The following is an 11776-nucleotide window of genomic DNA, read 5'->3' as shown; positions in this document are numbered from 1 at the left end:
ATTAAAACAAAAGATCCAAATTTAATAGGTGTTTTAGTTTGATCACTAAAATTAATTTCTCACTAAAGAATTGTTTTTGCAGCAGTACAATCTCTATTTGGAAGAATCAAAATGGTTGATGGGGATGGGGAAGGGAAGGGAAGATGGGGCCTTTTTTGCTGACAAGCAATTTTAATTGAATTTTTCCTCATAAATTTCTATGGATCATGTTTGAATTGGTTTTCTAAGTTCAATGTAGAAATATTTCTCTTATTCTATAACTTTGTGAAATAAGAAGATTGAGAAGAGAGAGAGATATAACATAACACGGTCTAATCTAATGGAGAAGGGAGAGTGGCACACTAATGAGGCATAGAGAACACAGAACTGCAGAAAAAGAGTAAAGAAAACTTGGGAAATTATGCGAGTTCAAGCAACATGAGCCATTAAATGTAGATGTGTATATGTGGTGTTTTGTCATTAAAAGCTTAGGAAGCTCCGCAAGTTAAAGAGGTTAGGAGAGGATCCGTGTCCTTACGAAAATTTTGATTTAATAATTTTTTTTGTTTTGAATTACATTTGAGAGTGTTGCTTGCTTTTTATTAGACCATATGTCACAAACTGAATAAAAAACTCTTAAGTGATAAATGAATAAATTTCGAGCACATATTGTGAATATAAATCAGATTTTGAAACACCAATTTAAAAAAAAAAAATTGAAAATGAATCATTTTGGTTTGGAATTTTCTATACAATTTATTATGCTTTCCATCACAATGTACGACAAGCCTCCATCTCTAACGTCTCATAAAATGATTTGACATTGGACATGATATTGCGTGCTAGAGTGAATTCTTTAAAATTTTGTAAAGAACAGTGAATAAGTAAAATTCTTAAACGCAACGTCTCCATAGCATAGGTCATTGGAAATAAACATCACAAACGTGTGGATTGTTTTCTAGTGTTTCATGCTACTTTTCCTAGAGGAAAATTATGATCTTCATGGCTTCACTCATCCCCTTTCCTTCTGTAGTTACTATTCATCTCCCTTTCTCCCTCTCACTTGATTTGCAATCAAATCATGTGAATAGTTATATATGCAATAAATCAGGTGAGAGAAAAACAAAGAAGCACAAGGACAAGGAGAAAAGGGTGGTGTGACTAGTGATTAGTGAGTGGTGACAGGGGTCTAGTCGATCATCTATTCCAGTCTTCCTCATTGAGGAACAATGGTCAATGGAGGTGACTGGTGAGTGGGTGGGCGGTATGCTATTCCTCACCAGATGTGGACTGCTGATGAAGGGTCCAATTCAAAAACTCATTGGGCTGATTCAACGTGCTGCCGAAATCCATTAGCTTCTTCTTTCCTTTACCACCACCACCACCACCACCACCTAGTATGTAACCCAACGATGGGGTTGGAAGTGTGTTCTTCCTTTCTATGGATGGCTGCTATTAGCTGCATGTGGAAAGGTCAGTGCTGGTGATGCTCATAATGATCGACCACTTTCCGTTTGCTGTTTGGGTTATGATTACAATTGAGAGAAACACGTAGTGCAAGGCAATCAGTGGACGAATTCTGTGATGCAGACCCGATTTGCATTATTTCTGACCGCTTTCATCATTGTCAATCCTGTTGGGATCGTTCGGGTCAAAAGGGCTACCTTTTTTAAGGAAGTCCGATTCCCCACCAGCACGGCCTTCCAGTTGCATACAATTATGTGTTTTTATCTCTTCTAAATAGTAGTCACTCGTCATGCACAATAAGAGAGATTTACACATGGTTGACTATGTCAACGGTGATGGACAGCAGTCGATGATTTTGGACGTGTAAGAGACGAAGGCACTCCTGGTATAGATTCGAAGAGAAAATGAAACATTTCAACTGGCTGGGGAAGAACATTGAGGAACTAGAAATAGAATGAAAAATTTAACCTTTTTTTTTTTTTCAGTCAATGGGTATTTGAAACTGTAATTGAACCTGACAATCAATTATGATGCAAATAATTTACACCAAGAATAGAATTGATCATCTTGATCATTTTCTATAATTCAGATACACTAAGCAAACTTCATGCCCTATGCAACAATCTTTGAAGAGGTATTTATCTCTGAATTCACATTCATCAAACCAAATCAAAGATAATTTGGGAAATAAAAATGCATAAACTTTTATATCACATCAAAACGCTGCAGTAGCACTCTAAAATCTAAACCATTTTGAAGCTGGAGATTGTCACTTGTTAGTCAGGATGCCAAAGATATACCCCGATAGAGTCTCGCCATGGGAAATGGATGACAAAAAGCATAATTTTGAACCAATCATCGTTTTACCAGCAGCCTCAAATTCTCAACCCTCCAGCAAGAAGCTGATCCACACCTCAACCATTGATAAACATGAATGAAGTAATTCTGTAGAGATATATAAAGTAAAATTATGCCAGCACATTGCCGAACAGCTCAACTACTTGCACAAGCAAGAGCTTCTTCATTCACGATGTTATAAAAAGAACTCAATTTGCTTATAGCAATTGCCTCTCCATAGAGTGACGCTCTTGTAGACTTCTGAATACGGACTTCAACATAATCACCCACTTTGGGATTCCGTTCCTCATTTGAATCAGCATCTCGATCTGGTAATGGCACATTGATGAAAGAAACTCTATGACCTCTGTCACTCTTGCCAATGAGTTCTGTATCCGGAGCTCTCTTATTAGGTCCTTCTACTAATACAAGTTGGGTAGTTCCCACTTGTGAGTCATAACACTGGCCTGTGCTCTCACGGAAAGCTTCAATAAGTTCAGTCAGCCTCCTCTGCTTCACTTTCTCCAGAACATCATCATCATAGTTTCTATTTGCATGGGTTTTATCTCTCATGCTATATGCAAACATGTAAGCCATATCATAACCCACAGCCTTTACAAGGCTTATTGTCTCTTCATGGTCCTCCTCAGTCTCCCCACAAAATCCTGAAAAAGATCAAACTAGTTAAGAGGGAAAGCACTACACATGCTAAAACAAAAGGAAAAAAGTTTAAGTAACAGTTTAGGCATGCAAACATGTATTAAAATCTTCTAGTGCAAAAAAGGGTGGAAAATTGTCAAGAAACAACATTTCAGCTTCTCATCTCAGATTCATAAAAGCCAGATCAAACACTGAAATTAGGCAATAGAAAAATGAAATGGCCTTGCAAGCAAGTAACAATGCAGTTGAATTAGAAAATGATCCATAAAATAAATATTAAAAAAAAAGAAGAAGAAAAAGAAAAAGAAGAAGCAAAAAGCATAAACTAGAGAAGAGCGGGCAAACAATATACACCAAAGTATGACTTGTTCGACTGTTCCAATTCTTTAGACAAAGGTAAAAAGAACAAAATATATCTCTAATGTGACAGGTTGCTGCTAAGAATCAGTCACTTTAGGGCAAAAATGCGTAGTTGAGAATGAAATTCAGTCCAACAAGCATTGTCCAAGTTCCATAAGCAAGTATATAGAAATTGTATACAACTGTTTTAAGACTTCTTACCACATATGAAATCACTACTGATGCCGACATCTGGAATAATCCTCCTTATCTTTTGCACGAGATCTAAGTATGCCTCCCGGGTATAGCCCCGACGCATTCTTTCTATAACTCTGCTACTACCACTTTGAGCAGGCAAATGGATAGAGTTGCAAATATTATGTCTGTCTCGCATTATATAGAGTAACTCATCAGGGAAATCTTTAGGGTGGGGGGATGTGTATCTGAATCTCATCTCTGGAAATTCTGTGGAAAGTCGGTCCAAGAGATCAGCAAAACGTGAACCTACTTTTTTCACCTTACACAAGCTGGAAAATCCTTCACTGTAGTTCCAATTAGTTCCTGCTTCAGCTTCCTTTTCATACTCAGAGGCATCATTATAGCTATTTACATTCTGGCCTAGCAGTGTCACCTCTTTCACACCTTCTTGCCAAAGCTCTCCCACCTCCCTGACAATTGACTCCACAGGACGTGAACGCTCTCTGCCTCTTGTGAAAGGAACAATGCAAAAAGAGCACATATTGTTGCAACCCCTCATAACAGAAACGAAAGCACTGATTGAATTTTTGGAGATTCGAACTGGACTAATATCAGCGTAAGTCTCTTCCAGTGAAAGAAGAGTATTGATCCCTTTCTGACCATAGTCCACATCTTGCAGTAACCGTGGCAAGTCCCTGTACGCATCAGGCCCACAGACCACATCGACCATTTTGTCTGCATCTAGTATCTTGTCCTTTAACCTCTCGGCCATACATCCCAAAACCACAACTTTCGGAGGGCGTGTGGATTGCGACCTCCCTATCTTAACATTGCTCTTCCAGTGCCTCTTAAGAAACCAGAAGTAATTAAGCCGTTGCCACACCTTCTGTTCTGCATTGTCCCTGATAGCACAGGTATTAATGAAAATGACCTCTGCATTCTCAGGAACATCCACAACTTCACTATATCCAGCCTCCTTCATAATAGACAGGACAATCTCCATGTCATTAATATTCATCTGACACCCGTAAGTCTCATGATAGATGCGGCCTATCGGAGGACCTTCAGGAGCTACCACATTCCTAGACACAAGAATATAAAAAAAAAATTCAAGTATCAGAGACTGTAGGATGGCAAAATTTCGGCACAGGTATTGAAAGATGTTGTTCAGGATACAATTCGAGATATCGATTTCCAAATTCTCCTATCAACGTATCAGAAGAACACATCACAATAACATTTCAAAGCATAAACGCAACATTTACTTGAAAATTCATTCATTCCAACTTATTTCCTAGCAAATGTTGTAATGCTTATAAGAACTTATTTCCTGCTACAGAAGACTATTGCTTCAACATTTGTAAACACAACACAATCACAGTAAAGCCCTAAATTTCATAATCCAAATCCATCTAAAACCAGAAACAGACGAGTGTGAGTGTGAAACTGTGAACTCACAGGGCCTGGGCCTCGGAAGCGGTGAGAGCGGCGGCCTGGGCGACGAAGTGGCGGAGGCTGGGGCCGTCGGAGTGGTTCGGAAGAGAAGAGCTCGACTGAGAGAAGCTTCTGGAGCCAAGACTCCTCCTTTGCAGCCGAGTAGTGGTCCGCTGCCGATGGTAGTAGCATCGGATTCCGGAAGCTTCTTCCGGTTTCCAATTCAGAAACCGGAGAGCAAAACGACATGGCTTCTGGAGCTTCAGGCGGAGAGCGCAGTGAGGTTGGTTCAAAATCGAGGACAGAGACGAGAGCGAGGTCGCCATTACTGTGACTAGTAGTAGTGTTCCTGCTTCGTTCTCATAGATAGGGATTTACTAGGACCATATCACGACGTGTCGTTTCGTTGGCCAGGGCTAACGGGTCGGGTCGTCGATGACCCTACAATTCAGTTGCGTATAACTACGTTACACCAAGTTTGTTGGGAAGCTGAAAAAATGAGAATGGAGAAGCTGAGAGCCACCGGTCGTTTTCTCAGATACTCACCTAAAGTTTCAGTCTTTGATCGGCGATTGAGCTCTAATTCCGGCAAGTCAATCCACAGCTCCGCTTCAGGTACTTTACTGTGATCATAATTTTTTTTTTTTTTTTTTTTATAGCCATTTTCGGTCAAACTTTTGCTCAGTTGTGGAAAAAGAGAGCTGGGTTTGATTTGCTAGCTACATGTCGTATGAGATGAAGGAATGTGGTTAGAATGGTCTAAAAGAATGCAAAAAAGAAGAGTTCTTTATGGTTATTGGAGCTCAATAATGCTGTTATTTTTGTTCCACTATCAATATGTGGATTTTGGTTTTTTTTGTTGTTGAATTAATAAGGAAATGAATCCCCACATATAGGTTATGGGAATGGCTTTGGCAAGAAATGCAGAGATGATGTTATCCGCAAGTGGAATGGTAGGGCATGTTTTGGCTTGTATGGATATCAGGGAAAAAATTTCAGGGATTGTATGGAAAGGGGTGTTCTTGACGATACAAGGAGAATCCAGCATCGAGGTTTTGGTTCGCTGGCCGAGAAGGTGCAGAGGAATGCTTCTTTTTCGACGTTGAATTCTGATGATATTAGCCATTTCAAGGGGATATTAGGTGAGAAGAATGTAGTTGAGGATGAAGAGAGGCTGACTATTGCTAATACAGATTGGATGCACAAGTACAGAGGCTCGAGTAAGCTTCTGCTGCAACCCCGGTCCACTGAGGAGGTAGAATTCTTCCTAATCTGGGAATTCTTCCTAATCTGGGAATTGTATTATTACTATACAAGTTTTTCAGGGTTTTTATACCTTTCTAGCTCTTAAAAGCATTAGTTTTCATGTGTATATGTCTCCGATTTGATACTCTTTTATGTTGTAAAATGATGACTTCCCAATAAGTTGAGGGCTTCTCTGTATTTATTTTTTCCTTGCAGGTCTCACAGATTCTTAAATACTGTAATTCCAGAAACTTGGCTGTTGTTCCCCAAGGTGGAAATACTGGTCTTGTGGGTGGAAGTGTTCCTGTTTTTGATGAAGTATGTAGTTCTGCTTATCTGATGATCATGGATATGAGTGCTTACTGATGGCATTTTCTATCCACCTATAGTTCAGATATGATAGCTTCATTTGTGACGTGATGTATCGTTATTTTAGTACAAAATATTGATAAGCTGTGTGGTTTTGTTAAAGATCTTACATAATTCTAATTAATTCACCTGAAAAGCTTTCTGTGGTGTCCATTTTCAGGTGGTTGTCAATATGAGTTTGATGAATAACGTAATATCTTTTGACAAGGTAGACATGCAGCGACACTTATTTATTTCTGGTGCCCAAACAATTCCTGAAGTCAATTTTAGCAATGGTTCCACACCAAATCTACATGCTTATGATGTGATTCCCTAATGCCTGCTTTCAGGTGAGTGGTATACTCGTATGCGAGGCAGGATGCATATTGGAAAATCTGATTACTTTCTTGGATAACCAAGGGTAATTTTCTGTAAATTATCACGTTGTTTGCTTACAGGCCGAATTTTTTCAAATGCCTATGGTACTTATATCTCCTCCCGACCTGCTCACATGCTCTTTTCATCATTAGTAATTACATCCATCTTTTAACAATTCTTATCTCTGGCTATGCAACGTGCTTGGTTCCAAGTTTGCTGTATACTCTTCTAGAGTGTTCTTAGACATCCCCTTTTTGTATTACACCTCGTGGAAATCTAACATATCTTCATTATTGTCATATTTAAGCACTTTATGCTTGCATTCAGATTTATTATGCCACTGGACTTGGGTGCGAAAGGAAGCTGCCAGATTGGTGGAAATGTTTCAACCAATGCGGGTGGTTTGCGCCTTGTGCGCTATGGATCACTTCATGGAACCGTACTTGGTGAGAAATTTTGCTCTTTTTGATTTGATGTTGAACAGTTATTTGCTTCAAACATCAACAGTTATCTGAGTTTAGGATGCCCTCAACTTTTTTTTTTTTCCTGACTTCGGCTGAAAGGAATAAGTTTTTACTTCCAAGTTCTGACATATTCAAAACTTGCTAGAAACTTAATATTTCTGCAGCTTTAATGTCCATGGTTCTTAGTGAATCCTTCCTAATATTTGTTCTGTACTGACGTATATTTTATGTATCTTACAGGTCTGGAAGTTGTTTTGGCTAATGGTGATGTTCTTGACATGCTTGGGACTTTACGGAAAGATAATACTGGATATGACCTAAAGCATTTGTTCATAGGTGTGTACTGAACACTTCATTTTTATTTGTGTGGAAGACGATGATTTGCAATTGAGAATGTGATCACAAAATTCTTGTTTAACACTGATGCAGGAAGTGAAGGATCTTTGGGAATTGTGACCAAGGTTTCCATACTTACCCCTCCAAAGTTATTTTCAGTGAATGTAGCTTTCCTCGCATGCCAAGACTACTTTAGCTGCCAGGTAATTAGTTTCTTGGAAATTCTTGTCCTTCTTCAGAATCTTAGCAGAACAAGCCCTATAGTATGCGGATGTTGATATCCAGTTTTCGTAGTTGTTTCAATTTTATCACTTTGTTTAGCCAATTTCCCCCTTCCAAAGGGAAGAAAAATTGTGGCTCTCACCTTACTCTCTCATGTTTATCAGAAACTTCTAGTGGAAGCAAAGAGAAAACTTGGGGAGATTCTATCTGCTTTTGAATTCTTGGATAGCCATGCTCTGGATTTGGTCAGCTTTCTTTGGCCGATTTTATTTTTTCCTAATTGATGCATATCAGACTTTCCCTCTTTTTTTTGTTGTGGATTTTTTGAAATTCTGTGGAATTTAATGTGTGGTTAACATCCTTACTTACAACTAGAAAACTACATTAACTCTTTCAAATGCAATGCTAATATAGTCCTGTTCAGATATCAAATTTGTAGCACTTGTAAAATTGCATGTTCTGTGCAAACTCAATAATTTTGAACACTTCTTGTTTTGACCAAGCAGGTTCTGAATCATTTGGATGGCGTTCGCAATCCATTACCTCCCACAATTCACAACTTTTATGTTTTGATTGAGACAACGGGCAGTGATGAAACTTGTGATAGGTAACCTCTTTTCCATTTGTAATTTTTCACCTGCTTGAATGAGAGCGCTTCTGCCCTAGCTTATATTAATTTTCTTTCGGGTTCTGTTATATTTCCGAAGTGGCTGAACCAAAGTTTTCCGATTGTTGTTTATATTATTTTAAATATCTAATCTTGAAACAATTAATGGTAAAAAAAAATGACCCCTCATTATTTACACAATCATGTGACATATTCGGAGACAGAGAGAAGCTTGAAGCCTTCCTAGTTCATGCCATGGAAGGTGGTTTGATTTCTGATGGAGCTATAGCACAAGACATAAACCAAGCATCAGCATTCTGGTATATACGCGAGGTAGGCTTTGTTTATGGAACAGAGAATTGTGATATTTACGGTTATTCATGGGGTGCTTTTTGTTCATGAGTGAAGCATTGATACTGAATCTTCATATAGACAATCCTGATGAGTTTGCTTTTTACTGCCTTTGGTCCTAGATATTTTTGTTGATGATGCTAAAAGTTTATTTCCCTTATATTAACAATGCTCTCCATGGCCTGCTTGGCTGCATTAATCCTCTCATTAGCAATTTAGTTAAGAAAAATTCAGCATATCAAATTAACAGCCTTTGCTTCCTTGAGAGTTTCATGAGTACTTTTCCTTTATGTTTCTATTGATTCTTATCCTCGCTATTCATCAACAAATTGGGGGCAGGAAATGTTGTTGTAGGAGTATTACTATATTCCTTTTTATCATTTTCTTTATATTGGTCATTTAGCCAGAGAAATAAAGGTGTGCGACCATCTAATTTTTTCCTTAAACATCCTATTAATATATCCTTCAATTGTCTCTGTATATGGTGGCAGGGAGTCCCAGAAGCATTGATGAAAGCTGGTGCTGTTTACAAATATGATTTATCATTACCTGTTGAAAAGATGTACGATCTTGTAGATGAAATGAGAACACGACTTGGTAAGTGACCGTTTCTTGTTGCTTACAGTTTTTGAAATATTCTTTTGCTTCTTGTTTCAGTGGCACTAGGCATCCTCTTTAGTGGTAGGGTGTGATCACTTGATATCTAGGCTTCGGTGTCTTTGGGTTTCAGAAGTTTACTGTTTCTATTAGTTTGAGAATACTCTTTTTTGTATTTGTAAATCTGTAGGTGATTCAGCTAATGTAGTTGGATATGGCCATCTTGGAGATGGCAATTTGCATCTTAATGTTTCAACTCCACAGTATGATGATAAGGTGGAATCCTATCTCAGCTATAAAGCAATTTGTGTTTTATTTATTTTTTCCAGCTTAATTAATGATCTTCAATGAACTTGCAGACTTTGGCACAAATTGAACCCTTTGTCTACGAGTGGACATCTGCGCATCGTGGAAGCATTAGTGCAGAGCATGGCCTTGGACTGATGAAAGCTAATAAGATTTTCTACAGCAAGCCAACTGCTACTGTGAGTCAGAGTTTTATGTGATTGACAAGATGGAGATCTACTTGGTCCCTCTACCTCCATAAGATTGTACATTTGATTTGTAGAAATGCTAAAACACCAAATCTGCTTGAACAGGTGAACCTGATGGCTTCCATCAAGAAGATGCTGGACCCAAAAGGAATACTCAACCCCTATAAAGTTCTTCCGCACTCAATTGATTCTCACAGCTGAAGTAAGAAACATCACATGGGATTTGTGGGATTTGTAAATACTCTTTTTGATCCTTAATGTTCACATAGAGGACTAATTATCGTGGGATACATTTTCTGAAGATTAGGTTTTGATAGTCATGTGATCTCATGTAAACAAAAGTGGGAAATAAACTATCCTGAGTTGTAACTACCAGCTATGTAGTTCAAGCATAGTATCTTTTTTTTTTTTTTTGTCAAGTAGTTCAAGCATAGTATCTTGATCAGTCTGGCCTCCATAACCATAATGCTTGCCTCCAGTTGTAATGGTTTTTCCTTGTTCCTATCTCTAATCGTGTCATATACGAACAATTCGATTAAGATAGACATGTGTAAATAACTATTAAAATTTGAAATGACATGATTCTGTAGGCGAAGCTTGTTATTCCTAGACATGATTTAGGGTATGGTCGAGGAGTGGAAACAAAGTCAGATTATTACTTCTAATGAATTTTAAGCATCTCTCCTTTCCAAGCCAATCATCAACGTTGGAAAACTGAGCCTGAGAGGTTTCCAATGGATAAACTGTCCTGGAAAATTTCCATTAATCAAGTTTAGAATATGTTATTCCTACTTCCTAGTTTGCATTAGGCAGAGAATTTCATATTGAAAACTTAAGAGAAAAGTCAACCTGGGAGAATTTCATCTTTACTGAACTTTCTTTTTACCGTTTAGTGTGGAAAATGGTATACTGATAGACAGCTAAAAAAAAAAAAGCAGAAGAAACCACTTTCAATGGAATATATATGCACAGTTCTGGCATTAATAGGGATATACATGAATTTGGGTGGAAGTAGTGATGTGTTCAAGCGACAGTGGTCATTTCAAGTGGCCAAGGCATATACTGAAGTACGAAAGTCGGCCAACTTATTCCAAGATATATAGGAATCAATACAAAGTAGTTACAATAGGATCCAATTCCCAAATCTTTCGAACAATGGAAAGATCGATCTTTGAGCAACTGTTTTAAAATCAAATTGGGAAAATTCATCAAAGATAAAAACTATCCGGCGGAATAGTTTAAGCAAGGCTTTGTCGAAGCATAACGAGCAAGAGCATATGCAATATGATTGTGTTGATGCATGTATACATTTGTGTAGTGAAGTATCTGTTTAATCATTCAAAATGTCAAGGAATGTATTATTACTGGAACTAGAAACCCTGAGATTATAGTCAAAGAGTCTCTACCAGCAAACTGAGCACAGCTGGGATAACGAGTCACAATCCTAGCTAAGCTATAATGGCTGCTAGAACGCTAGGAAGGAAAGTAGGAAGTATATGATTGTTGATGATGACTTTTCACTATGTGCAGAATACAAGATTAAAATCTAGGCCAATACATTTATTCTTCACTAGAAATCATTAATAATATGCAAAGAATCAGCTTATTTTCCACCAGAAGCAACCCTCCCCCCCAGCGTTCTTTTTTCTATGCTGTTAAGGTTACTCCGACCTAAACTAAAGCAGCTCTGACTTCTGGTTCTAAAGCCGCCTTCTTTCTTTTTTATTTTATTTTTATTTTTATTTTTATTGTTAAGGGTTGGGCTGCTTTCGAGGTTTTTGTATATCAAGTCGTAGTAGTAGTTTTCTTACAAAAAAAGA

General features: G+C 38.0%; 2 protein-coding genes across 3 annotated transcripts; one reads left to right on the top strand and one right to left on the bottom strand.

Annotated features, from left to right (window-relative positions):
* Positions 1 to 1986: 1986 nt before the first annotated feature.
* On the bottom strand, positions 1987 to 5388 carry LOC112183702 (CDK5RAP1-like protein). The gene is made up of 3 exons (XM_024322053.2): positions 4939 to 5388; positions 3505 to 4562; positions 1987 to 2948 (listed from the first exon to the last, which is right to left on the bottom strand). The coding sequence occupies exons 1-3, from the start codon at positions 5238 to 5240 to the stop codon at positions 2440 to 2442; spliced, it is 1869 nt and encodes a 622-aa protein (XP_024177821.2). The 5' UTR covers positions 5241 to 5388; the 3' UTR covers positions 1987 to 2439.
* Positions 5389 to 5391: 3 nt separating this feature from the next.
* Positions 5392 to 10334, top strand: LOC112186438 (D-2-hydroxyglutarate dehydrogenase, mitochondrial). 2 transcript variants are annotated; one of them, XM_040514251.1, is made up of 16 exons: positions 5392 to 5529; positions 5811 to 6169; positions 6376 to 6477; positions 6689 to 6736; positions 6858 to 6928; positions 7213 to 7331; positions 7590 to 7685; positions 7779 to 7888; positions 8072 to 8152; positions 8414 to 8514; positions 8739 to 8847; positions 9357 to 9462; positions 9653 to 9738; positions 9822 to 9947; positions 10062 to 10185; positions 10244 to 10334. In XM_040514251.1, exons 1-15 carry the CDS (start codon positions 5412 to 5414, stop codon positions 10155 to 10157), a joined length of 1728 nt encoding a protein of 575 aa, XP_040370185.1. In that variant the 5' UTR covers positions 5392 to 5411; the 3' UTR covers positions 10158 to 10185; positions 10244 to 10334. The 2 variants fall into 2 exon arrangements, with proteins under 2 accessions (XP_040370185.1, XP_024180638.2); XM_024324870.2 differs by having other exon boundaries at positions 10062 to 10328.
* The last annotated feature ends 1442 nt before the right edge of the window (positions 10335 to 11776 follow it).

Source organism: Rosa chinensis, chromosome 2 (assembly GCF_002994745.2).
Source record: "Rosa chinensis cultivar Old Blush chromosome 2, RchiOBHm-V2, whole genome shotgun sequence".
In the NCBI taxonomy this organism is placed as follows: domain Eukaryota; kingdom Viridiplantae; phylum Streptophyta; class Magnoliopsida; order Rosales; family Rosaceae; genus Rosa; species Rosa chinensis.
This window is presented reverse-complemented; position numbering and strand designations above follow the sequence as displayed.

Coding starts and splice junctions, on each gene's coding strand:
- LOC112186438 (XM_040514251.1), top strand. CDS start 5,412: ATGAGAATGGAGAAGCTGAGAGCCACCGGTCGTTTTCTCAGATACTCA. Junction 5,530..5,810: donor AATCCACAGCTCCGCTTCAG/GTACTTTACTGT, acceptor CCCCACATATAG/GTTATGGGAATGGCTTTGGC. Junction 8,515..8,738: donor AGTGATGAAACTTGTGATAG/GTAACCTCTTTT, acceptor ATTCGGAGACAG/AGAGAAGCTTGAAGCCTTCC.
- LOC112183702 (XM_024322053.2), bottom strand. CDS start 5,240: ATGGCGACCTCGCTCTCGTCTCTGTCCTCGATTTTGAACCAACCTCAC. Junction 4,563..4,938: donor GCTTCCGAGGCCCAGGCCCT/GTGAGTTCACAG, acceptor TCTTGTGTCTAG/GAATGTGGTAGCTCCTGAAG. Junction 2,949..3,504: donor CAGTAGTGATTTCATATGTG/GTAAGAAGTCTT, acceptor GATCTTTTTCAG/GATTTTGTGGGGAGACTGAG.